The 27,473-nt window shown below is 37.4% G+C and overlaps 1 protein-coding gene across 11 annotated transcripts in view; it reads right to left on the bottom strand.

Moving 5' to 3' along the window:
- The window catches only part of PTPRK (protein tyrosine phosphatase receptor type K), a 380,786-nt gene that overhangs the window by 228,699 nt on the left and 124,614 nt on the right, over positions 1–27,473 (bottom strand). For all 11 annotated transcript variants that reach the window (XM_005487730.4, XM_014267528.3, XM_074537837.1 and 8 more), the window contains exon 3: positions 22,949–23,220. In XM_005487730.4, the coding sequence (XP_005487787.2) occupies positions 22,949–23,220 (272 nt within the window). The remainder of the gene's footprint in view (positions 1–22,948; positions 23,221–27,473) is intronic.

Raw genomic sequence — 27,473 nt, 5'->3', positions numbered from 1 at the left:
AATTAAATATAACTCTAAAATTGCTCTTCATACTTTGACCAACTTTACAAATTTTCATAAACATATGAATCAATTGCTGTAAAGTTAACAAATATCATATAGATAGATAAAACTCAAACCAAATTGTACTGTATTGTATAACACTACACAAAAAAAATACAAAAGTATTTACCTGACATACCTTAAATGGCAAGAAAAGACCCTTTTCTCCACTTGTTGTGAAATACATGTAATGAAAGTGCATATTCACTGTTTTCCTTGCTCTTGAAGGCTCTTTTCCTATGCTGAAATTTTAGGGAGTTGTTTCTCCTTCTTAAACTGCCTTTTTCTTTTATTTAACCATAGTTTACCCAGCTGTATGCCAGGTACCATTTCAGAACAGTCAAAAACTTGTGCTATTAGAACTAATCCCAAAAAGCTTTCTGGTTTATTCTTTCTGTATTAATTTTCTCTTCGAAATTTTTAATGTTCTATTTTTCTTTATGATTGCCTTTTAGAGCAGTGATATTCCACAGTCCCTCCAACAGCTTTTTCCTCCTGGTGAGCTTCTTTGCCATCATCTATGATCAACATGAGATGCTAGTAGTTGGAATTTCTCCTCAAACGTAAATTGATTCTGTAATATTTTTATCGTTAAATTTATTCAGCTCAGTCTTGTGAGTATCCCTTTCTCATCCTTTCAAATGTAACTTAAGCTTTCAAATGTATTTTAAGACTACCTACATACTTTCATACCTACTACCTACAGGAGGGGGGCAGGGAGAAGTGGTTTTATTTTAGTCATTAATGCTTTAGGCCTGGTGTGTTACTGCTTTACATTCTCACTCCCTTTTTTATTACTGTCCTTAGGGTATGGCTTGCACTGTTTAAAAGTGCTCTTCCTCCTTGGAATGATCACCATTGCTCTGGTCTTAAAGCACAGCAGCTTTTGGGTTCAGTGGTGTTGGGATATCCTTAGCCCTCTTACACTTATCCTTCCAGACCTCTCTCACACAGGCAGGTAGGTCCATGTTAGCTGAAATTGCTTTAACCTTTCAGCTGTTCCTTTTGAGGTACTTCTTTATTTTGCCATAGAAAAATCTCACTCCTGTGAGACTGCTCCTATGGAACGTAACAGGATCACTCCTATGAAATCGCTATCAAAACCACAACAACCCCTCCACGATTTTTTCTAAGGCTAGACAGAGGTTTCCCTTTAGGTAAGTTTCCTAACTAGTTACATAGAGATATAACCATTTATACAAGTGAAACCTTACTCTCCAAACTGCATCTTAACATTCATCCCACCAAAACCATATTACTAGCTTAGTATATCCCACTAAGAGTAACCATCCCAGCAAGGTTGGGAGCATAGTTCTAGGATAACAGTTGTAGGACAGTTCTAACAGTCATAGCGTAACTGTTCCCAGTATTCCAATTTTCCATAGGGTTTTTGCAAAAAAAAAATAAATCACATTTTTCATGTTTTTTTGGGGCTGACTCAATTTTGAAGAGGCTTCTTAAAAGAGCTATTTGCTTAGAAGCAAAAGATTCTAAAACTTCCATAGTAACAGAGAGAATAGTAGAGTATTTCTTAAAGAATTTAATTTTTTTTTCTTCTGCATATCTTGCCCTTTATTAAGGGAAATAAAAAGTAGTAATGGACCCACATATTCAGCAGAATAGAAGATTCCAAGCTTGTCAGAAGACTCAGGGGGAAAAAACCCCATTCATTTAAAGTCACACTAACTTTAAAAAAAATATCCAATTAAGTGTATTTTGTTCTCATTTTAACAATAAAAAAAAATTCCCCAATTAAGTATACTTTATCTTCATTTTAACAAACTCCTTAGCAACCAAACATTGTAAGGTTTGGTTGCTATGACAAAAATTACTATAATTAATATGATTGGAAGCAAAATAAAAACTGCTGTGCACAAGAGAAGGTATAACAGACCACAATGAGAAAAGGTCATTAGATATTGTAGCTAATAATCATTAGCTGCTCTGAAAGGTCCCAAGAGAATCTTCTTTTCAGTGTCTGTATTCTCTAACATTCCTTGAATCACAAGTGAAGCTTAAGCTGAAGTATGGACTTGACAGCTCATCTACCATAAACCAGACAAAACAGCTGTCTAGTGCAAAACTCTGGTTTTCCATCCTTCAGTATCCTTCAAAGGGCAGGAATGCAATTTCCCCATATTTAACAAATTGGCTTAAGCAGTGGGAGTTGTCTCTCTTGAAAATCTAATATGAAGAACATACTTAAAGCTGTCTTTTAAAAACAGAAGCAGCTGTTAATTATAGCTTGTTCCATATCAACTTTCCCATCTTTACTACACTGTAAGTGCTACTTTGAAACGCTTTTAAGGCTTTTCAGGTTCTTAAAAATAATTTCAGATACATAATTTTTTAAATAACCATCTTTAGATAGTCATGGTTACTATTAGAGTAGTTACTAGAAGATAATGATAATTTAAGTATCAAAGTGAAGACTATGTTTAGAAACCTACAGCAAAAATTACCTTTTCAGACAAATAAATACAATTTGGTAACATTTTGACCCAGCAGATTTAAAATATTTTTTTTTTTTAAGTAACCAAACTGCTTTATAAAGCCCATTTAAACTGTGAGCAAAATATTTATCTGCACTCAGATAAATAGTGAATGACACTGAATCATGAAAGGGATCTCTGTAACACAGCACATATGATATGTGATTTTTTTCCCAAAGCTAATGCAGAATACTCAGTTTTTAATACATAAATCTATTAAAATTCCTCCTTATTTCACAGCCCCAAGAATAGATCCCTGCTTGTTCAGAAAACAAGGGTAAAAAATGCTGAAATCAAGACAGTACATTCACAGGATTACTCTCAGATCCCCAAGTGTTGCAGCAATTTGTAATTTCCAGCTTTTGATCATAAAAGCCACTGGGGATTTACAGCTATATAAACATAAGTAAACGTTTTAAATGAGCTAATAAATTACAAACACAAAAACTTCATGGATGAAAAAAAGTATTCTTTTTTTGAAATTTGGATAGTTTTGGCAACATTTTAATAAGCAGCTGACGCTTTCAGCGCTTTCCTATTAGCAAGGCTGGTTTCCTTCTTTCCTTCTTAGTCTCACCTGCTCCTGCCTGCCCAGTGCTGCCTCTCAACGGCACCAAAGCTCATCCTTCCATGAGGAAAAGAAACTCTGCTGCCTTTTATTGAAGGGCTAGGTCTTTCTGCCAGGCTCAGTGGTTAAGCCATTGGGTTGGTCCAATGAGTTCTAAAGCACACAGACTGGAGGGAGTGGCCCTGCATAGCCTCAAATAGGAAGGGAAAAATTAGGTACAATTAATTTGAATTGTAACAGCTTTTCTGGGCAGTAACAAAACTGAAATCACAGATGAAGCAGCCTCAGACTTTCCTGTGGCCAGGTAGTGCTTCCCCTACTAAACCCTGGGAAGGTGTCTGGGGCCAAGCCAATGCTGGCTGACCCATGCTGGGAATAGTGGGGAGGGAAATACATTCCTAATCTCATGTGAAAGTGCAGCCAGACTTAACAGCCTCATTTTACAGTCATGCCCCAAGGATGCTCCTACGCCTTCAGTAAGTAAAGCTCCCAGTTCAAACTGCAGTTGCTCAAATTTTCAAATGCCAGTCTTCTGACAGTTTTAATCTCTCTGTACTACCAGCTTGTAAAACCTGCCCACCAGGTTCCCTGCTCTTTAGACTGGGAAAGTGGGTGAATGAAGTCTTCCAATGGAAAAAATAGTCAGTTCTCTGAAAGTGCTGTAATTCAGGCAACAAGCTGATCGGAAAAATCACTGGATGTTTCCTACCATTTTTATCCAGTATCATACCATAAACCCACTGTTAAAAGTTATGGGGAGACAATAACAAAGTAATATAAAACTGAAACACTTCAGAGAAAGCAAACAAATCTCCCAGTGCAGTAGAAAAACAAAAACTACACGGAAGCCATAGGGTTCACAAACTTCACTTCTGAGAGCTAACATGTGCATCCTAATTAACTGCGCTTCAATTTAATGAGATGGCAATAAACATCAGAAGTATTTGTCCTTTCAATTTCCTGTCACCATCAGTCCCTTCCAAATGTTTCTTATTAAAGAAGAACTTATACTTCTAAATGACCAATGGCCTTAGACATACTTCAAAAACAAAACAAAAATATTTTCTCAGTTATTTTCTGGGATAGATATGACAAGAGAAAAATAAAAAGGACAAGTAAATTTTCAAAATTGCAGAGGGTTTAATTTAACTGCTTCAAGGTACATAAAAAAGTGACCCTTTGATCAGTTTGACTAAGGAGAATTTATATTGCTCAACACACTTCAAGGAAGAAAGGTTTCCCCTTCTCACAAAAAATAATGAGGGGTTCAAGATGCTGGAAGTCCCTGAAAATCACGTTGAAAAACAGTGTTCTGAACAGTAAATTAAGTATTTTAAGATTTTATAACATCAGCAGAACTCTGTTTCTCTATTTAGATGGACAAAAAAACCCACTTCAAGTCCTGACATTCTGTCTTGCAAATATCTATGTTCTGCTCTAAAGAGATGACAAGGAGTTGCTCTGATGTTTCTTTCAGAACTGTTATTTAACATTTTCCAGTTCTGCAAAGGCATGAGAACATTAAAAGCCTTTTGTTGGAAGCAGAGTGTTTGAAAGTTCATTGGCAGAGTAGTTACATCCACTTTTCAGGAACACATGATAATTCTCCCTTTGGTTTCCCATATAGAGGAGGGGGAAGAGCACAGAAAGAAGGAGCAGCGCACACAATATGTTTTTACTTCCATCTGCCATCTGTTAACAGTTTCAGCTACTTGGATAAATATGTATTTGTACTCATCAGGAGAGATTGCAGTCTTGTCTACATGCAGTTACTCAGTACAGCTGTTCATGAACAAGTCCAAGGTAAGGGCATCCTGGCAGAACCAGTAGCTAAGAGTGAACAGAAATATATTATTTTGAAACAAGAATAGCTAAATAAAGATATACTCAATAACAGGTGCTTACGAATAACTAAACATAAAGCAATCCCCACAATTCATCACAATAGGCTCTACTTACTCGTACACCATTATCTACACAATGCAGAATCTGCCAGCATAGCCTGGTCCTTCAGAAATCAGAGGGAGAGGAAGAAATTTCGTGTTGAGCAAGTGTAGTTACATGGAGAAATGCAGAAACTTTTTACTGCTACGTATCCTCTTATTTAGGAGGTTGAATTAAACCACACATCTATCAAAAGGTTCTTTTATCTTGAGAAATTTAATTGCTTTTCCACTGCAGTTCAGTTGCCTCTTTGGTACACTAACTGTAAAACCTTTGCAGTTTTGATGAACTCAGCTTGGCACCAGTCATCTCAGATCCTTCCCACCTTGGCCCCTTGAGTAAGTGAAAATAACCTGAGCTAAGATGACACAATTGTAGCTACACATGAGAAGTAATCATCTTTTATTTCTGATGGAAGTGATTTAAAGATAAAAGAGGGCAATTGCAGCCTTGTGAGAATTTTTCAGTTTTCCCCTGAAATTGCTTGGTTTTCAGCTTTCCCCTGAAATAGAACTGTCCTGCAAGGACAATAAAATCTACATGACACAGGGCACTGCTGAGTCAGACTTGTCACAAGCAGAAGCAAGTCAATATGGGCCCAACTCCCAGTCAGCTGCTTCTGAAGCAGCCCAGAAAGGCCTTGCCCGGACCAGGAGGCTGTTTGCAACATGTGCATGCTCAAAAGCCACAGGGGACTATGAGGCTACAGGTCAGTTTACAGCATATGCCTGCAAAGTGTGAATAAAATTTGTCTCCAACAAACTTTCATAACTGGGGGACTTGCTACTAGTAGTAGATTAATACAAACAATACAATACAAAATATATAATTTATTTATTTTTTTAATCCTTTTATTAGAGGTAGTTACTGAAGACACCAAAAAAAAGTTAGCCTCAGCACTGCTAGCTGACATTTGATACAGCAGTACTGGTTTTGTTCCTCAGCTCCAGACCCACAGAGAAGCTAAATACGCAAAACATAGTCATCATGTTATTTTCAAGTAGGATATCTCATTAAATCTCAATGCTTACTGTATGAAATGCATACAAAGCTAACACTCTGTCCATCACAAATTCTCCTCATACAGACTGTCTTTGCAAAATGAATAATTGCTTTATTCTCCAGCTGCTCATTGCTCTCACTGCATCTCTGTTTGTGTCCTTGGAAGAACTAAGATGGGCCCAGTATGGACTGTCTCCATCTCCACTGTGATGCCAGGCAAACTGAACCTGGTGATTGTGTTACTAACTTGAATGGGAGAGGCTGAAGTCATTTCCCATCAGTTACTACAGTGAACCTTCCCTGGGGATTTCTTGAACTTGTAGTTCCACTGCACAGCATTAGTTGTCTGATAATAATCCCACTGTGCTGTATTCTGGCTGTGTTTTAGTCCTGATTTGGGCTTCTGTACACCTAAGTTGTCCACTTTGGTTTCACTGGGAATGAACCAGTAGACCATTTGTTAACACACCTCATGCAAGTCATCTTTAACTATAGTTAAAGATGCTCAGTTAATTGACCTCAGTCTCTTTTCTGTACAACACTGACAACCTAGAGCTGCCACAGTGACTCAAAGATACTGAATGTGTGTTACCAAAAACTCTAAACAGGCTGATTTCAGTGACAGATACAAGCCTGCAAGACACGACAAAGATTAGTGGCACACAAAATATCTGTATCAGTTATCAAGGACCAGTTCTTAAAAACTGTTTACATTCCACTTCAGGAAATGCATGTCCTGAGCTGCTGCTGCTAATCAGAAGAGACAAGCAATTCATGCTCAAACTGAGCTGTTATTTGTTTTCAGGACCCATGTTTCCCTTGGCCTGCACCATGCCTTAGCATGCAGGCTCAGCATCAATCATCCTTAGAAAAGGCAGCTTACAGCCAGTACAATACCAACAACTCATTTACAGGAAAGGAAACAACCATGAAGGAGCAAATTGCTCTTTTGAGAAAAATAGCAAAGACTCATTTATAAAATTAAAATACTGAATGCTGTAATATGGGTGATGAATTTTCAAATTAGGTAGAAGGTGGTGATGGAAGACAAGGTAGAAAAAAAGCTGCCAGAGGTTTGAATCTTAGGTAATTTGGTGCTTTATGCTGCCTAAATGAAGCTACCAATGAACTCAGTGGAAATGAAGGGATAACGCAGCAACACACGATCAGGGGATGGAGCATAGAGGGGTATTTTTCATTTTAATTGGCTTGGGAAAGAAAACCTGAAGGAGAAACTAAAACACCATATTTAAAGTTGCCTTTAATTACTGCTATCTGCCAAGGTAATAAGAGCAAGAGGAAACACTATTCCTACCTTTATGTGGGAACTTGCCTCCAATGGCAGCCAGCGGATACATCTTAATAGTAAGAAAATCAAAGCTTAGGTACATTAGCTACCAAAAGAAACAACAACAAGCAAAAACCTATTAAAGCCCACTGATTACCATATCTGGATTCAGCAGTAAAACCCACAGATTCAGCTAGGGTGTGTGAAAATTCTCCCTGGAGAATTTCAGAAGAATATCAATCCCTTCCTGAAAAAATTTATACCATAGTAGCATCTAGAATACAGCCTTATTTAGCAATGTTTATATATTATATACAACAACAACAAAATTAAAAAAAAACACAAAAAACAAAAGCAAACAAACAAACCCTCTAGAAAATACTCTTTCCTGAATTCTTAGCATATTGCTGCAGGTAATCTTTAACAGTTCTGCAACCAAGTTTTATCCCAATTCTCTACATAGCCAATTTGACTTTGTAATTGCATTAGAGCAGAAATACAGAAACTTCTATAGCTCTAAATGTTGAAGTTTAATTATATATTAAATATCATCACTCTGGAACTAGAGGAGGATATACCTGTAAAAACTTCAGCATTAAATAACATGGGTATAAACTGTTTATCACAAATTCACAACATTTACATGGAATTGAAGAATTTAGAAAAGCAATTAAGATCTGTAATAAGGCTCCTTTGTACACCATGAAAAATTACTACATTTAAAATTACAGTAATTGAACTGATAAAATTGAAGCAGTCAAATGAAACCACATTTTAGTGTAAGCCAAATAATTTTCTTTATTAAACAAATCTGATTTGAAATTAAATGAATGATACCAATGGAAAATCAGAGGTCCAGTTCCTGTGATTGACAAATTTTCCTGGATCATTTTTCAGATGGTCAGCTTCCTCTAGAACTTTCAGAGAAGTGTTGGGAAAAAAATAATTTTGTGTTTGAGCTTCTACACAAATCAGTTCCATTTGCAGCTGCATACCTCCCCTGTGTGATATTTGGAGGGATAAAGTATCTAGCCCTATTCTCACTCTGGAATTAATTGACTTGACCAAACAATACTGCAATTACTGCAGTTCACACAGTTGATATGATTTCAAATTGATCTGGTTTTACACTTTTACAAAAGCTGCACTTGATTGTTTTTTTTCTTCCATTTTCAAAAGAAATGAATTCCTTTGGATTTTGCTTTGTTTTGCAAATAAACACACTAAACCTGTTGATTACACTTAGGGAAACAGATTCAATTCTCACTTTGACGTGTATTTTCTGAAAGCAAATATTTAATCATTAATATTTTTTGTCAAAAATACACTCTCCATAGAAACACCCCCAGTATTCATTTCTTGCAGCCATTGGCTCTCCAGAGGCAATTTAACTGGCCATTACATGATGCCTCCAGAAAGATCTTTTGCCTCGTACTGATATCCCAGTTCCAGGAAGTTGCAGCTCAAGTGACAATTCTCCATTGTCCTCCCCACCTTTACCCTCTGCTGCTGACTGTTCCAGCAGCTTGCGCTCTGCATTTGGAGCCTTCCCTGCAATTTACTCCTTTGTGATCAGCTGCAATTTCTGGGGGGGCGGGGGGGGGAAATCCCTACAGGTATTTTGCATTTGCCATGGGTTCAGACACTTCCTTTCCCAAACACAAAGGCTACAAACCTACCTTACCTAAAGTAAAGCCAAGTCTTCAAACAGCACTGGAGCAAGCTTTTGTCCCAGTCAGCCCTGAGGAAACCTCCCTGATCTTAAATGGAAATACAGCCTTTTTTTTCCCAAAAATCAATAAGGACTGGTTTGCAGCATCAAGTTAGAAGTCTCAGGTAGTTTTGACACAGCCCAGGTTGAGCAAACAGAGCTGTCAGCATCAAAAGCAGCACTGTGCTGATCCATAAGCTAAAAGTGTAGGAGCCTCCTGATCCCCAAAGCACTCCCCTGCATCCCCTCCTGTCCTGGCTATGCAACCCTGCCCACTACACGCAGCAGGGAAGCATCGCACTCTTCAGCAAACTTAGGCTACTTACCAGCCCAGAATGCAAAGGCTTGGGTTTTTTTCTTTTTCTGTGTGGTATAGTCAGGCTTTGCTTTGCAAAGCTTGCAAAATTTATTATGCAATTTATTGAGTTTTTTTTACATATACAGCATGAACCTGCTTAGAAAGGAAGTTAAACTGCATCAAGATGGGCAAGATGGGCTGCATTTGCTAAATAACACAACTTATTTTTTCATGTGCTATGCTTTGCTCCCAATCATGGCCCAAACTAAAGCAGTCTTCCCTCAAAATTACAGAAAAGATTGATGAAAAAAGTACAAGAATTTGGAATACATTAGTTAGCAAGGTGCTTTCTGCAGAGTTTTGGTTGAAGGTCTTTCACAGCAGGGAAACTGCTTTGAATCTCAGCCATACACAGGACTTGCAGAACCAGTTTTAACTTTACAGTAGACTTGCTGGACTATTCTGGACTTTAAAATGGAGAAACTACTTTTTCCAATTTAATTAACAATCTAACTAAGATGGAGAAGAAAACTACTTTCCCTTTGCTGTGATTTTACTTCTGAGTAAAATTTTAACCCTCTACATGATTACTAAGAATATCTGTAAAAGAAACTAAGTTTATTGTCTCTGCTACTGGCTCTGTCACTTCTTTTTCAGAATAGGCACAACACTTGCTCAAAATAAAACTCTTTTAACTTCAGAAGTGAAGACTCCTGAATTTCAGCAGACTTCACCATTGTAGATCTGACCACAGCAAACAAGGCTCTGAAGCAGCCACACTTTTCAGTACTATCTTATCACACACAATGCCTTTGACAAGGGGAGGGAGAGGGCAGAATAAAAATTTTAATTTTTTTTTAAAGGGGAGGGGGTGGGGGTTGGGAGGTGCATTCCATACTCTTAACATTTTGGAAGGGATAAAAATAAAGGGGCTGGCGGGGGAAACAGTTTCTTTAATTTGGGGCTTAGCTCTCTATTCAAATGTGTTGAACCTAACCAATGGTTCTGTAAAGCTACAGCCAAAGAAAGCTTGTGTCTGTTTTAACTGCTTTGTTGTGACAAAATACCCACTTAACACATTTTTCTGTTTCAATGCGCGATGCCACGTTTATCTAGCATATGTAAACAAATAATACATTAAAATGCATACCATGTTCCATTTCAGTAGGATTTCTGAAACAAGACAAAACTGAAACTACTTGCATAGCATTTTAAAAAATATTGGTTATGCTACACATTATACTTTGGACAAATAGTAGTAAATCAACACCCAGAACTGTAATTCAGATTGAATCCATCCAATGCTACTAAGATAAGTACATCTGATGTTCCAGCTCTTTTTGGAAAACCAGACAGCTGCTGCTAATTTCCATTTTACTGTTCAAATACATGCTGTTAAGACCTCATAATGAAGTGCAGGGACAAATTTAAAGCTGTACTTTAAGGCTCATTTATCCTTATAATAACAAAAGTAAAAAACATAGGCACATGCAAACATATGCTTGCTCATATACACACAAATCCCATCACGTGTATCATTTTTAGTTAAAAGGGAAATGTGACAACCAAACAAATTTCAGCTTTGTTCTGATTTCTCTGTTAAACCACACAACATATCTTCTGGCCACAGAAACCTTGGTTTAGCAACCTAGGAATGCATTGAAAGCTGCTTGATACTTTTACCTGTATCAAAAAAGCATAACCATATTTTGAAAACTTGTCACAGCTTTCACTACATTACAAATAGTTTAATAACACAGCTCGTAAAGGGATCAATGTGAAGGCTCATCTCTGTCCCACGAAAAAAAGCCCAGATTGTTATTTTGCATTTAAGTTTTACATTAAAAAACATTAGAAATATAGTAACAAGAACTTGTCATCCCCTTGGCTGATCATTATGGAAAAAGGGAAGGGTTTGGTTAAGGCTGGATTTTTTTTCTGCTTGCCTGCAGCTGTGGGTATAGCAGGAAAGTGAAGCAGGGAACAGAATTAGAAAAATGCCAATGTTCTATTCATCAAAGTTAAATATGGCAATTCAGGTGTACCAGTGGTTGATTTTCTTTTAGCCACTAAACCTCTGAAAGAGAGAACCAGTTGCCAGTGCAGACACACAACAAAGTCATTATATTGGATATAAAAAGTAACAAAAAAAAAAAAAGGTGGGGTGAAGACAGACGATGCAGGTTGTAATTGCTTCTTAATTAAATTACTGGAGGTTCAAAAGTTTACAGCAACCCCTCAAGCATGGTGGAAAAGAAAAGGGTGGAAAACAGGAGATCAACTCATATGAGAGAGTGTGGACCTGACTATGTGCATCTTTAAATTGCCACAAAGCAAGAAGAAAAAAAAAAAAAAAATCAGACTAAACAAAGGCTATCTTTCTCCATTCCAGCCTAAAAGTCCACAAAGACAGAAGACTTTCATTTTTGAACTGTTTGGATGTTGGGTTTGTTTTCATTTCTTGAGGGCTCTTTTCATTTTCAGATGAAATCTGCTAGTGAAGTGAACCAGCCAACTGCAACACCTGAAGCTAATCTGGTCCAACCAAATCAACTAATGATCAAACCCACCAAAGTTACATGACATGAGCATAATGCTCACCCAAAGGGCAGACACATGCACTAGATAAAAAGTGTTTTACTGCTGAAGTTTGACAACTAGAAGATGCAGTATCATCACTCATTCCACTCTCTTTTTCTATGGCTTGCAAGGTGCATTGGTAATGCCCTAAACATGCCCTAATCCCTAAGATCCTTTAGGTATCTGCTGTTGGATCTGGCACAACTGCTGTTTCTTCTCCCATCTACAAAAATCAGCGGCAGGATGATACCCCCAGAAATCCCTATCTCCACTGAGTTACAAAATTCTCTTGTTCTGTCTGGTGCCTTAAGGCTACCACTTGTTGAGTGCTACCACTAATATTTGATTTCTCTTTCAGTAACTCAACAATGCACTACTAAGACTGGAATTACAGGACTTGTGTAATTTAATTTTTTAAAAGCTTATCATAGTCATTCACATTGAGCAAATATGCTTTCCTTGCTTGTAAGTAATTTCATTCCATAAATAGTAGCAAACTGCTACTACCACTTCCAGGTGAGAGTTATTTTGCTCCAACAGACGCCACCTACTGAATAATGAGAGATACATTCACTGCCTGGAGAATGTAGCAAAGAGAGCAAAACTGACAATTACAGAAAAAATGTAACCCAAGCCAAAAAGCTGACTCTAGACTAAAAGTTTACATTATGAAATTTCTAGAGGTAAGTCACACACAAGCACTAAACAGGTACACACAACCACCCCCAGTAAATATGATGTGCACACCACAGCAGGTCAGTAAAGTAATACTGCAGCAACCTCATTAATTCCTCTGCTCTGCATTAGCAGGGGTGCCCACACAATCTGTACCTTCTGTGTGCATGGAAAACATGTCTTTGCTCTGTCTTGCAGTTGTCCAGCACTAACACAACTGTTTGGGCTTTCATTTGCTGTTGCTTGTCTGTGACATAAGGACAGATGCAGTAAACCTGGCAAACGCATCAAAAAAAGCACAAAAGTTTCCAGCTACAGGACCCACTCCAACAAATTAATAGGACATGAAAAAGTCTCATGGATGACATACAAAAGGCTCCAGAAGACAGAGGGAACCAAAAACCAAACCAAAAAAAAAAAAAAAAAAACCAACCAAAAAACACCAGGAAAAAAACAGCTCAGGGTGCACTTTCAGCTAGTCAAGATACTTCTCTGAAGGAGTCCACTCCAAAAAGTTTTATACCAATTCTTAAGATCTTATGAGAGTTGCATAAAGACATTTAAAGAAAATAGAAAAAGAGCTCCATACATGACTAGGAAGAAGAGGAAGAACTCTCTAAGATGAAAATAATATGTCTATAAAGACACCAATGCAATCATTCCTGGCCTGGAGCCAGAACAACTGTCTGACTGTGCCATTGCTCCATCTCCCACAGGGCAATCGCCTGTTTGCAAACTTCCCATCACTATCTTAGGGCCAGAAAATTGCTCTACTTCAGATGGTGTTTCAGAACTTCCAGAACAGGGGTATAATTAACTTCACTCTGGTAAGAGGGGCAAGGAGGGTGAGGGTGACTTTAAAATGCTTTGTAATGTCTCCCAGACAAAGCAGAAAATTCAATACCAGTTTGTTTGAATACATGGACCTTGTACATTTGATCAGAATGTGATTCTAGCACAAATAAATTGATACACTTTCCCCCATCTTTGAATTTTGATTATTTTCTCCTTCAGAGCAACTATCACAGTTATTTTTCCAATGTCACCTCAAACAAAGTCTAAACTTCAGAAAAGAAACACATGCAGAGTAGAGAGGATTAAAAAGGTATGAGGTACTTATTTCTCTCTGAGGAGGTCATATCACCAGTCAACATGGGATTCCGATTACATACTAGTCTGGATGAAGAATACCTTTTGACTTTACTCCAAGCCTCAGGCTTGTTCACCATTTAGCATTAGAAAAAGAAAAAATATTTTAAATAAAACTATCAAAACAACCAATACATTATAGTATGGTGTGCACATACTCAAACTCTTGAGTATTTCATCTTGCCCTAAATAACAAAAGTCAGAAAAGGACGAAAGAAAGTTAAGTAGCTGCATAATTCCCAGTATTATTTTTTTTCCAGCTGTACTGGTTTTGGCCTGGAGAGAGCTCATCTTTTCATAGTAGCTCATTTTTTTCATAATATGGCACTGTTTTGGATTTGCTCTGGAAACAGAACTGATAACACAGGGATGTTTTAGTTACTGCTGAGCAGTGGTTGCACAGAGCCAAGGCCTTTTCTGCTTCTCACACCACCCCTCCAGTGAGCAGGCTGGGGGTGCACAGGCTGGGAGGGGGCACAGTCAGAACATGTGACTCCCCACACACGCACAAGTGACCAAAGGGATACCCCACACCATATGGCAACATGCTCAGCATATACAGATGGGAGAAGAAGGAAAAAGAGGGGACATTTAGACTGATACCATTTGTACTCTCAAGTCCTGTTACATGATACGAAGCCCCGCTTTCCTGAAGGTGGCTGAACACCTGCCTGCCCATGGGAGATGGTGAATTAACTCCTTTTGCTTTACTTGCACTCACAGCTTTTGCTTTGCCTATTAATCTGTCTTTAGCTCAACATACATGTTTTCTTGGTTTTGTCGTTCCAGCTCTCTTCCCCATCCCACTAGGAAGGAAGGAAGTGATGAAGGGAGTGTGTGGGGCTTCACTGCCAGCTGGGGTCAAATCCCCAGAGGCCTTGGGGCTTGGTCAGGGAAAATACAGGCTACTGGCAGCATACAATGCTTCACAGCGAAAAGTGCCTAAAAATACACTTATTAGCATTGAATTGATGAGTTCAGACTTTTAAACTGAAAACCCTGACTCTTCAAGGCCCATGAATTTGGAGACTGACTGGTTTCCAGTTTTGAAGTACAGAGATTTTAGTGAACTTTCTGATAATGATTCAATACTGCACTATTATATTTCTTTCTTTTATTCTCTTTCACTTAGAGGTAGTCCAAAAACCCCTAGCAGAGTACAATTCATTACTCGATCTTTTCAGAACCCATATAATGAAATGGAAGTATTATCAATTTCTGCTTTCTTTTAACCATCTACTTCAGGCATATATCACTGATTTCTGCCATAATCCTCTTTCATTCACTTCACTTTTCATGTGAATAAAAGAGCCAAGTGGAAGAGTATATCATTGCCAGCTCCTTGATAGTGTGATATTCACAATTTTTCTTAGAAAGGGATAGGATCTTGCAGAAGCTGATAAAAATATGACAAAATCTGAGCTTCTTATGTAACAAGTAATTATGATTTTCAACTACAGACTGAAATCCTAAAAAAGAATAATCTCTACAAAAGGAACCATATCCAGAACTTCTTTATTTACACATGATGATTTAAGTCAATCTTGAATTTTTGGAAAAAAAAAAAATCAGGCGTTCCGAGATGGCTGATTAGCAATACTGTGTTTTCCACTTCACTGCCTGACACTGCTTGCAGTATGACAGGGAGGAGAATGCTACAGGCTTTTCATGATCTTGGTAATCAAGGTTAATACAAAATTTGCATACCACCTTGCAGATGCAAGGAATGTTTCCTGGAAGAGAGCTTGAGGTTAAAGTCACATATATCTCCCCAGAAATTAGGCACCAGCTAAAAATATTACATATTTATCTCAAAGTAAGTCCTCATGAGCCAGTAGTGTTCCACTTTTGATTTTTAGGTAATTATTAAGGTAATTCATAAAACAGATTCATATGGCATACTAACCTCCAAATCTTTCACTGCCTTGGAAAACACCAAGCATCTACTAAATTTTCATCACTTCACCCTGAAGACAATCACTATTTCCCAGGGAACAGTGAAAAAAAGGTCAAAATCTTTATCAGCCTCATTGGTACTACATTATTTGATGGAAAGAGAATTGAAGAGTCTTGTATGTAGAGCTATGCAATTCCTTACAACACTTCAGTACTTCAAGTATAATATTTCTACTCTTCTTTAAGTGCAGATCATACATATGGCAAAGGAAACCCAGAGCACAGTAGAGCAAAAGAAAGCTCCTTACAAATTGTAATATAACAAAGAGAAGCAGTGGAAAAGACAATATTGAAAATTTTAAACAAAGGAAAAGGGAAGGAGTAAACTTTTTTTTAAAAAAAGTAAAAAAAGTAAACGTCTTTTTTCAGAATACAAACTCGTCAGCTTCTAAATTCTGTGAATTCAGTTTTTCTGTAGGACTAAGAATAGAGCAACAGAAGCAATTGTTCAGATTATACAGCTCTGTGGCATGTAAAAATTAAGGCATCTGAAGTAATTTCTTCTACATCCCTGCTGGAATGGAGTTCTAGGTGTTTTGTGGAGGCAGAGCCATGTCTGCTTGCAATGGTGAAGTAAAGTTTGGATCACTGACTTAGACATGGCTGACACATTTTACCCAATTAACAATAATTTCTGCTATTTTAAATTGTTATAATTCTTGGATACTAATTAATCAGCTTGTCCCTTTCCCAAAGCAGCAGACCCCAAAATAAATTAGGTCTCATCAAAATATGCTAACAAAAGTCAAACCCACCAAGCTAGGAAAGTTATTATATACATCTCTTTAAGGCAATTTTAAATTTCTTAAGTAAAGAAAGCAAGCTAGTGGGCAGGAACCAACATAATAGGTGAGAGAAAGGCCAACAGCATAAATCATCATTATTTACCTGCTTCCCCACCACCACCATTTGCCTATCCCTCAGGTAGTTCCTGTGCCCATAAATGAGCTAACTCAGGAAAGAAAGAAAGCACATTGTAGCTGGCCTGCAGAACATCCCCTGCTGAAACAAAGCCACAGACCTGAACTAACAGTCAAAGCCTGCTTGTTGTCTCTAAGAAATAATAAAAGAGTTTCCAAGAAGTCTCCAATGGTGTTAATGAAAACCTGGATGCTGGTACTTCAGCTGTGACGAGGCTTGTTTGGCCAATGCTCAGTTTCACTCCCTGCACTATGGTTTCCCAGTTTGAATACTGGAATAAGTCAGTACTTGTACAAGTCCTTTGAGAGCTGTGAGTGCTCTGTGATCTGCAGAACTAAATTATTAAAATGGTTCTGGTAATTACTTTATTGGAAATTATGTGGGGTTTTCGTCATCATCAAATCAATAAACATCTTGGAAGAATTGAGAGAGAAATGTGACAGATATGCTTGCAGGCATTCGTGTTTATCCTAGCAGTTTTAAAAGCTGGCATTTTGTTTGCACTGGCAAGGCTTGGAAAAGCAATAAGGAAGACTTTAAATAATGAACTTTCTCTAACTAACTCTTCAATTAACTGTATAAAGAAGAAGTCTTCTGATTAAGAGCTGCCTAGCAAGTAATAGTCAGGAGAACACTAGGGGTTTAGAAAGTGTTTCTGATGAGAAAAACATCATTCCTCTTTGGAGATATTTTCAAACATTAGAGATAGTGGTAAGTAGTGAGTCAGTTAGAAGTGCTTTCACCTGGTGAAAACTATGAAGGAGAGAAGGAAGACAACGGAAACAAATGTATAAGCCATTTCATTGTGCAGTAATGAAGTAGAAACAAAATAGCTTCTTGACAGTCACCTTCAACTCTTAAAAGCTATGAAGCATTCTTAATGGAGTTATTTCCCAAAAAGAGTGCTAAAGAATGATGCACCTACACAAGGAACATTTCAGTGACTTATACTACCTGCAAACACAAGCTTTCTAAGTTTAATGAAAAAAAACCTCTCTGTTTATTAAGTATTACCTTAGATTTCTATAATTATACAGCTAATCTATCTTTTACCAACACATTTGCAAAAAATTATAGCTCTGGTAGGATGAAATACCAACCACCCTCCAAAAAGTTCTAATTCATACCTTATTTCTGAGAATCCTTAGAAACTTGAATAATTGAACAGGCCTAATTTTAAATTTCAGTTTTAAAAAGTCCCAAATATTATGCTACCCCATGTGAGATTGAAAGGAAATGGTAAGGGGAAAAGAGCCAAGAGAAATGGGCGGTAGTGGCAGACAAAGTTAGGTCTTATTTCTACAGCCAGACAAAAATTTACACAAACTATGACCAAACTGGTTTAAATAACCACAGAATAAAAATTAAATTACATTTATGAATCCAGAAAAAAAGTTAAGCACACGTTGACTTGGGGGGTGGAGAAGGCTAGGCATCCACAACATATTTCTGTCAGGCACATTCATGGGTCTAAAGCCTGAAGTGTGGCCAACCTCTATTCTGATTTTTAGTCTGGTTTAACCACCAGACCAAAAGGCCTCTAATTCTTGAACTGGAAGAGGATTCCCCTTCATATTAGTGAGGGTTTTGCATAATTCTATCATATTCCTCTCAATTGGGTTTTTTCCCAGGCCAGATAACTTAGCCTGCTTCAGCATTGCCTCTCACACACAGTTACAGATCGCTCTCCTCTGCCCCTGAACTCCTCCTCATGGTGAGAGTTCAATCAGACAATTTTCACTGTCTTGCCACTGAGCATCCAAGACTTATACAGAGAGTTGTAACATTAACTGGCTGGCTGCTTATCAGTGTTGCTCAAACTTTTCAGGAAAAGCGCTTTCCATATTACAATCAACTAGTCATTCAATTTACATTCAATTAGTTCTTTCTCATCAGAAACACTTTCTAAACCCCTAAGTGTTCTCCTGAATATTACACTAGCTCCAAGTTTTACTTATAAAGTGTGTTTTTGGTATTATTATCAGTAATTTTGTGTATTCCAAAATATTTTAAATAAAGGCCTATGAAAATATCAGTTCTTTGGAATGTTGCTTGTTTTTATTTAATAAATTTTTTGTACTTTTTTGATAGTGTTTCAAGGGTAAAGCACATCTATAACATAAAGGACCTTAGCCTTATAAGAAAGTTGGAGTTTGGGAGGGTGAGTTTCTTCTAAAGTTACCATATAACTCAGTTCTACACAGGTACTTTCCATTTCGCTTGTGGCTTTCCTTCCTTAGCTATACAAAATGACTAAATCGCATCTAAGCCCATGTCTTCCCAAATCTTTCTGCATGCAGCTTGTTTAGAGTCTCACATGTCTACAAGTTCAGAATAGTGATCTGATATCCAAAAAGGCAACAAATGCTCGTATTTCACAAGAAATCTGTTTCCTACCTTATGTGGCATATTGCCCAAACTGTACACACCATTACTCAATCCTCAGTCTACCATCCTCCTGTTATGCTTCTATTACAGTTCCAAGACCTTTCAAGATCATAAAGGAAAGTAATTTTACAAGATCTTTGAGCAATTTAAAATTTTGCAAATCCAATAAATCATCAGTATTGTAATCAAGAACAAATTAATTATCCAAATCAGTATTCACAATTCTGCAAGAATATAATTTGGCTTTCCAGCATTTTCCTGCAGTATTTCTGAACTGATTAAAGACCTGCTCAGTGCAGTTCAGTATTTTCACTTTGGTAGCTATACTTCCAGGTGCAACATTACTGCTATGAAGCCAGTATCCCAGCCAGCACATTGGCTAAACAAGAGCACCACTAGGATATAGTGAATTTTTAAAGAAACCAAGTAATTGGCATTTTACAAGTTAGAAATTTATGGTTCCAAGGGTTTATTTACCAGTTTCTGATATAAACATCAGCTATGTAATATAAAACCAAAACTGAAAAGCCCATGGTTCACATTTCAATGTGGACCTCATATGTGAGCAACCACAGATGTGATCCTGTGCAAGCAAAACACATCTGCTGAGGGTGAGATCATACAAAAACTAGCAAACAGGGACCTTTTGGGAGACAGTGGCTAAAAAAAAAATAAAATAAAATCAAGCATACCACAAACAAACAAAATCAAATTGAAAGGAGATGACATAGGTAGCAAGGCAAGTGGGAAAATGACTGATAGAAGCAGAAAAGAGATAGTCCTCAGTAGTCAGATAACCCCTACTGTGCAAAGCAGGAGAGAACTTGGGGAAATGAACAGAAGCATTAGACAAAACAATTCATTCAGACAGGAATAAACATCTCAACTAAAACAGATTAATTACAGTAATAACCAACAAAGAAAACAGAAAACTCCTAGTCACTTAAAAGGTTTAAACAAAAATCCCAAAATAGTTTTCTTTTGAAGCACACTTGAAAATACGCTACCTTTGACCTGCCTCAACAGAGTGATAAGAAAAAGATTACAGAACTAACAAGTACCAAAATCAAATCAACTTTGATCCCAAGGCATTGTCTAACCAAACCCTTTTCTTTGAGAGTTCATCCACATGTTAAACAAGCAGAACAGCGGCTGCAGATGCATTGCTAGCAGGAGACAGGAGACAGATTGCATCATTACAGGACTTCTGAAACTCCCTGAGTGCAAAATATGACAACTGAAGAATTACTGGCCCCAGGCCTACAGAAACCCCCAGGAATAGACCTAGCATGGAATTTACATCAGAATTCCTTGTCATGTGCACTGTAGACACTAGAAGCTTAAATCATTGCAAAAAAATAAATACTATCAGGAAGACAGAAAGGCATCACCTAGGTTCTTAAGCTCAAAGTTCTTGAGCCACATACATGCTCGAGGCTGGAAATGTATTCTGGGAAAGGTACAACCATGTTGAGTTTGTCCTGTTCCTGAGCTTTTCTACAAGCTTCCACTGCTGTCAGCCAGCAGAGACAGGATACAAGATTAGATAAAAAATTTCATCCAGTAAAGCTACTATATTAAACTGCTGTTTTGTCAGAAAATAAATATATACATAAATGCCCAGCAGAATGCAGTTAAAGAAAATAAAGGAAATGGATTATTTGAATATTATATTCCTGTGAGCAAAAGCAACTGTTAAATTCATCCAAAAAAGCATAAACTGAATAAACTAGAGTGACACGCATAAACATTGTGCTAGTTTTGAACAGGAAGCAGCAATATTTCAACAGAGCACAGCAGAGTGCAGGAATGCTGTTTAGAAGCTAATTAGCCCAGGTGCAACACTCTTGTTGTTACAACCTACTTGGCCACGCTCAACCTCCAAGTCACCACACAACTTCCTTAGAGTGCAACCTGTGCTATTCAGACCCTGATAATCTCTACTCTCCTCCCTCACTTAAAAGTCAAGGAAACAGCAGCAAAGTCTACCTGATTGCAACAAAGTACATGCAAGCAATTGTGCTCAGCTGTGATCTTTAGCAGTGACCTTGCTTGTACAGGCAAGGATCCAATTCCAAATCTTGTTATAGACACCAGTGCTTATTTTCCTCAGTGCTTGCTAAACTCGTTGACCAACAGGTAGATAAAAGTGCCAGGATCACAAGCTGCAAGTGTACAGCATGGAACTCATATGAGAAAAATGAAAAAAAGATTTTCATTCCAAAGTATAACTTGACTCAAAACTACAGGGAAAAAAACCCAAACTAAACTCTCTCCCCCCCCAAAAAAAACCAAAAAACAAAAACCCAAAAACCTATCAAGAGCAATGTTTAACCAGAACTTTGAGAGCCAAAAGAACCAAAACCACAAAAATTCCAACCCCGTTGGTGCAACTAGGCATTTGTGCATAGATAGGACACAGATTTCCTCTCCTGTTCATAAAAGCAGTTGCGCAAGTTGGCCACAAATCAGAGCAGGTTGCATTAGCAGTCCTCCTGTTCTACTCCAGGCTTATGTTTAATTTAAACATAAACTGGGTTACACATGATTTCAATATTCTGTTGGATGACCAAGCAAGAGAAAGAATGAATTTAAGCAGAGTCTATGGAGAGATAATGTGAAGGTTATAACATAAGTGAAAAATGGCCATGTTGCTAAGATAAGGCTCCAACCACCAATCTCATTGTCAAGCCTGGCCATCTGTCAGCAGAAACCTGATTTACTGCATATTATGCTGCTATACTTGATCACTACTGTTCCGTTATAGAAGGCTCCCGAGGTTTGTTTAAGGACACCAAATGGTACTCTCTAGCAACATAAAAAGGGTTAATAAAACACCTCCTCAAAAGCTGAGCTTTTTGGAACCAGGCTTCAGAACTTTAAATCAAATTTTACCCAGTTTCAATGCCACTGGTAGAGGAAACTTCTCTATAAATAAAAACATTAGAACCAGGGAAACAAAGCCCAAAAACGCCCAAAAAAAAAAAGACAGCAAATCACATCATTTTCACCATATGTTTAAGGCTGCTCGCACTGAAGTCTGCTTATGGATGTTATTTTGATAGTGGGGAATTGCAACAAACTTTAGATAAAGGCACATTTAAGATACATTTCTGCAATATCACTATTCAACAAAACCATTAACAAAGCAGCCACTTTCTTTCATTTAATAATTACTCGGAATACCCAATCTGTTTGCAAGAGCACTAATGACAAATATTTAGATAGGGCTCATGGTGTTACAATTCAGGTAAGCACATGTAATCCAACTCTCCCCACTTCTAGACACCAGAACAAAAATGCCCATGTATGAGATTCATCCCTCACACCAAATACCCACTGAGTAAAACAGCTGCAGGGACTTTCTCAGGTTAATCAAACAAATGAAATAACAGCATCCAGTAATAACAAAACAATTTTTCCCTCCAAACAACAGGCCTGCGCTGCAGGTGGTTTTGTCCCATAGCAAGCAAAGAGGAAAAAAACACATCCTGAACAGCTGCTCATTAGGTGAGCACCATTCTGCCTGCACAGCAAATGAAGCAAATGTCGTGTGGAAAAAACCACAGTTACGGTCATGTAATTAGACACGATAACACAGGCATACACAAAAGAGGAGGGAAGACAAGTACAAATTACAATTGCTCAGGCAATGTATTTCTGGGAGTTCATAATTTTTGATGTTCCTGGACTTTAACCTCACCATTTCTTTTAACAAGGCTTTTTTTTAGCTAAATTTTTTTCTCCTATATTCAATAACAGATAACTTTGGACAATCACCTGCTATAAAAAATATCCATTCCCAGACAATTATTTATACTGAATGGAACACTTCACTTGAGGACACTGGGAGAATACTCCATCAAAACAGCACAAAGTGTATAGGACCTTGCAGTTAATATTCTAAAGTGGTGTGAATTTATTGCAAGCTTACCTGATACTCATTGGGCCAGAAAGTGCTGACAGCCAACTCTGCTCGAAGCCAGTCTTTGCCAGTGGAGCCAGTGACATTCCAGATGGGATTAGCCAGTGGTCCTTTGTTCACCCTAACCAGGATGTTCAAAGTGCCTGGGTTTCCTCCATTCTTGCTGTACAGAAGGTAGCTGAAATCAATGCAGTGAGTATCATTTTCTTTCATTGTTGGAAGCTGAAGTCGAGTCTTTTCTCCCGGGTCATGGTCTGATGAAATCACTATCATATATGATCCTGAGAAAGGGAGGAGTGGGAAAAGGGAAAAAAAAAAAGTGGTATTAAGGAAAGAGATAAACACCAAGAAACTGATTGTTCACTGTGAATAAAAGGAAATGTATAGGTTTTCTTATCCCAGAAACCTCAAAATTCAAGTGGCATGAAATCTAACAAGCTATAAGATGGCTAGACACATGACTGAAGTCGTACCTACAGAAGATACCACATATCTCTAAGGACCTTTCTAGATATCTCCACCTACCAACTTTTCTTTTTCTTGTTTTAGGATCAGATAATTGGAAACATGGTCACAGATGGAAAAAAAATAAAAAAAGCAAAGGATCATCATTATTCTGAGGTCACTGAGGCCAAAATTCTCTCAACTTGCTCAACAGATTTTCTGAAAACAAAACAAAAAGGTCCATATTCCTCGAGGCAGCTTTATAACACCCTTCTGTACCAAAAAAGAGGCAGACTTGAGATATATTAGCAATGGAAATAGGTGACTTAGGACACCAAGACAAATTTCATTTCTTTGAAAAAGCTCTGTTTACTGCTCCATTTGCCAATGGATTTAAGGGGATAACAGAAGTTTCTACAGCTAGAAGAGTGTCAATCTTGTAAACATGTGTGACAAATACACGCAGGACAAAACAGGCTGTGCCTGTCTAGCTACAAAGGCAGGAAGTGGAAATCATATGTTTAACATGTTGTACAGGCAGTAATAATGAATGAGTCTGTCCTGCTGTCCTGCAGAATGGATGGTAAAGACAGGCTGCCTCTAACCTAGCCCAGAGCTGATCCACTTCTTCAACTGTGACAATTCCAGGCCAGGTACTACCCAAGTGAGTGACCCCCACAGAAGAAAGCTTGCCAGGCAGGGTATGCCAGGCTGAACTTCCCAACCAAGTGAGAAAATCCAATTCAACATACAAACTGAATCATTGCCACAGCAAAGTTCCCTACCCATCTGCTTAATGATTCCAGAATCTTCCTATTGACACATTTTCCTCTTACTTTTAGTCCTAAAGGGCATCACAATTAAGAGTCTTTTCTTGTGAGGAAAGTTCAGGTTAAATCAATCAAAAAGAGAGAAAAAATTTACCCTAAACTTTTAAAAAAACAATGGATTTGTGGACATTTGCCCAAATTAGTAGTCTCACAGAAGTGCTGGGAGTATGTACATGAATACTGGTGAAAAATCTTCTATGAAGTACGTTTACATAAATTATTATCATTTTGTTTTTCAGATTTTATCCTTAGATTTTTAGGCAACAAGGAACTATCGTGTTCTATTATGTCCTAAACAGTTGTATTAGGCAATCTGAAAATTGTCCACAAGCTGTTGCTCAGGAAAAGATGAAAATTTATGTACATGGATTAAATCATCTGTGTTAGATGCTAATTTACTAGCCTGTAGAACAAGTCTCTGCTAAAAAACTCCAGGGAAAATAAAGAGAGAAAGAAATACTATAGAATGAAAGCTGTTCTTATTAAAGCACTGTGCATTGAAATCCATATTTTTAGTAGTCATCTTCATAAGAAGGTTTAAAGAAAACTACTACAATGTAAGCAACAAGTCCATATTTAGAATCCGTTATTTTTCTATTGAAGAATTCGGTAGAGTAGCAATTTCTTGGTTATTTCTTCATCATTAATAGCCATTTATAAAATCACAAGGGGATCTCATACTATTTAGGTTTACTGGTACTTTAAGTCTTTAAAGATTATTTTCTAGCATCAGCTGATGACTGCCTGAGAAACTGTAAACCACATCCACTGGTGTGCAGTTTTTATGCTCCTTGACTCTAGAATTATGATAATAGCAATAAATTATTATTTATTATTATTTATTATAATAAACTTAACAATATATTTGTTTGTAATCTCGACAGTAATCTCTATTTTAGTAACACTCATGTTCTTATAAGCACCTGATCATAAGACTAGAGAATAAGATTTCCAAAAGCTTTGTTACTGAATACTACGCTTGTGGCAGAGGAGGCCGTGCAAAAGCAATTTGGGGTTTTTCCTTCCACATAAGAGTTGGAAAACTAAACAGATTCAGCAAGAAATTACAGACTGCTTCCCACAATTAGCATTAATTGTCCACAGCCATTTAAATTGCCTCTTTGCCTTTGTTACTTGTATCTTCCAAATATTTCTAAGCAACACATGAAAAGCAACTCAGTCTTTCCAAAAACCAAAAAATCATTTCTAGTATTTCTGAAGAAATTGAAAGAAGATGTTGGAGGGTTAATCTATTGAAGAAGATTGTTTTCTGAAAGTGAACTTTGGGGGAGAAGGGGGAAAACAAAGAACTAGAATATAGCAATCAACTTTTGCAGATTTTTAAAAATGTTTCTCTCCACTTTTCTCAAGATCAAACCACTGGAAGGAAAAGAAATCCAACTCAAATTGCAACAAATAAACTGGAAGTATTTAAAGGTCTTGTTTCTATAGTAAGGGAATCTGCTATAGCCTTTGGAAGCTTCAACATACATTTTTAACATATCAACATATTTTTCTAGTACCCCACTTTCTCAACCTCATTTTTCATAATTTAAAAATACTTAGCAGTGAATTTGGCTACATCTATCTATGTGTAGTCTTACAGCTCTTCATGAAATGCTCCAGACAGCATTCATAGACCATTTATCACAAAGCCCAAGCATCTGTTCAGCTTCTTGGAAATTACTTCCCTTCTCCTCCTTTTTTTAAATTTTAGCAGCTGTATTCCAGAAATGTACAGAACCCCGCTCCCCCCTCAGACATCTACCTACTCCAAGAACATCAGAAGCCAATGCCAGAGTAAACTATAAAGCAAAATTATATCTTCTGAAAACATAAAAAATATTTGCTTTCACGTTTCATAAGAAAGTCATTCTTTACTTGTAAAGAAATGCAATTGCAAGAGTTAGGAGTTTTCCCCCATCTATATATGTTTGCAATATCCTAATATTTATTATTAGTAATTATATTATCGCACAATCTTCATAATATCTTAAGATATTCTTGGAATTGGCAGAAATGCAAAGCATAAACAATGGAACTGTTCACAACGTCAAACCCCCAAGATTATCTAAATGTTTGGGATTTTCAGTGAGAGGTTAGAGCAAGTGTAACAGGTAACTATTCACAGTGCAGCTCCAGCCTGGAGCAGGGACAGGTGAGGAGGAAGGAGCAGCAGACACCAAGTGCAATGGACTGACTGCAGCCCCAGCTCCCATCCCCCTGTGCTGGGGGGGAAATTTGGTTAATTTTTCCCCAGTATGAACCTGTTTTGTCTTTGACAGTAACCGGTGACTTACAAAATAGTGATCTCCTTGTCTTTGATTCAACCCATGAGCTTGCTCACATTATTTTTCCCCTTGTACTGCTGAGGAAAGGACCAAAACAGGCAGGGTGGTGGGCTGGCCAAGGTCAACACACCGCAGTGCCCAGAAAGGTAAAGAGCAGCTAGCTAACACTAGCACTAAGTGCTTTTTTTAAATCCCAGTAGAGCCAGGCTCCATGATTTTTTCCCATTGTTACTGGTCTAACAAGGTCAGGCACAAGCAGACAGAAAACACTGTATACACCTACTTCCCTCGAAAACAAGGAAGAAAAAACACACTAAACTGCATAGCTTTCACTAAGATTATACAAAAAAGAAGATAATTGCAAGTGAGCTACTCCATTAAATCCCAAAATGGTAAAAAAGAAAGAATTAAATTAATAAAAAAAATAAAAAACACAAAACCAAGCCAACATATTTGGAGCAATGCAGAAAGAAAAACTTAATATGAAAAAACAGAACTTCATTTTTTCTTCTTGAAAGACAGAAAGGGCAAATGCTACAAAGAAATGAAAGAAGTATCTCAAATCATCATTTGTGCCTGGATAAAGATCCATTGCTCTTAAATATTCCTTTGACTCGCTATTTTTTACTATGCTCCAGCATGTCATCTTCTGTTACTCTGGCAGTTACTGTAGTTACAAAATGCACACAACACATCAATAACATTTTTCTCAAAAATTTTTCTTGTAGTTTGACAGTGATGATGTTTCATCCTTCTTTCAGTAATTCCCAGAACAATCTTCTACATTCTTGTCAATTTACAATCTTTAAAATTCATAACTATGTCCTCTTTCCCCCAAGAAGCTTAAGTGTTAATTTTTTCTACTTAAATGTAGTTTAGATTTCTCCAAATCAAACTCCAACCTCTCATTTAGCTTTTCTTCTCTGAAGTGCCTTCTATCTATTTACCACTTAATAGTATCTAATGTTA

This window comes from Zonotrichia albicollis, chromosome 3 (assembly GCF_047830755.1).
Source record: "Zonotrichia albicollis isolate bZonAlb1 chromosome 3, bZonAlb1.hap1, whole genome shotgun sequence".
NCBI classification, from domain to species: domain Eukaryota; kingdom Metazoa; phylum Chordata; class Aves; order Passeriformes; family Passerellidae; genus Zonotrichia; species Zonotrichia albicollis.
The sequence above is the reverse complement of the archived record's forward strand: the minus strand, read 5'-3'. Positions and strand labels throughout refer to the sequence as shown.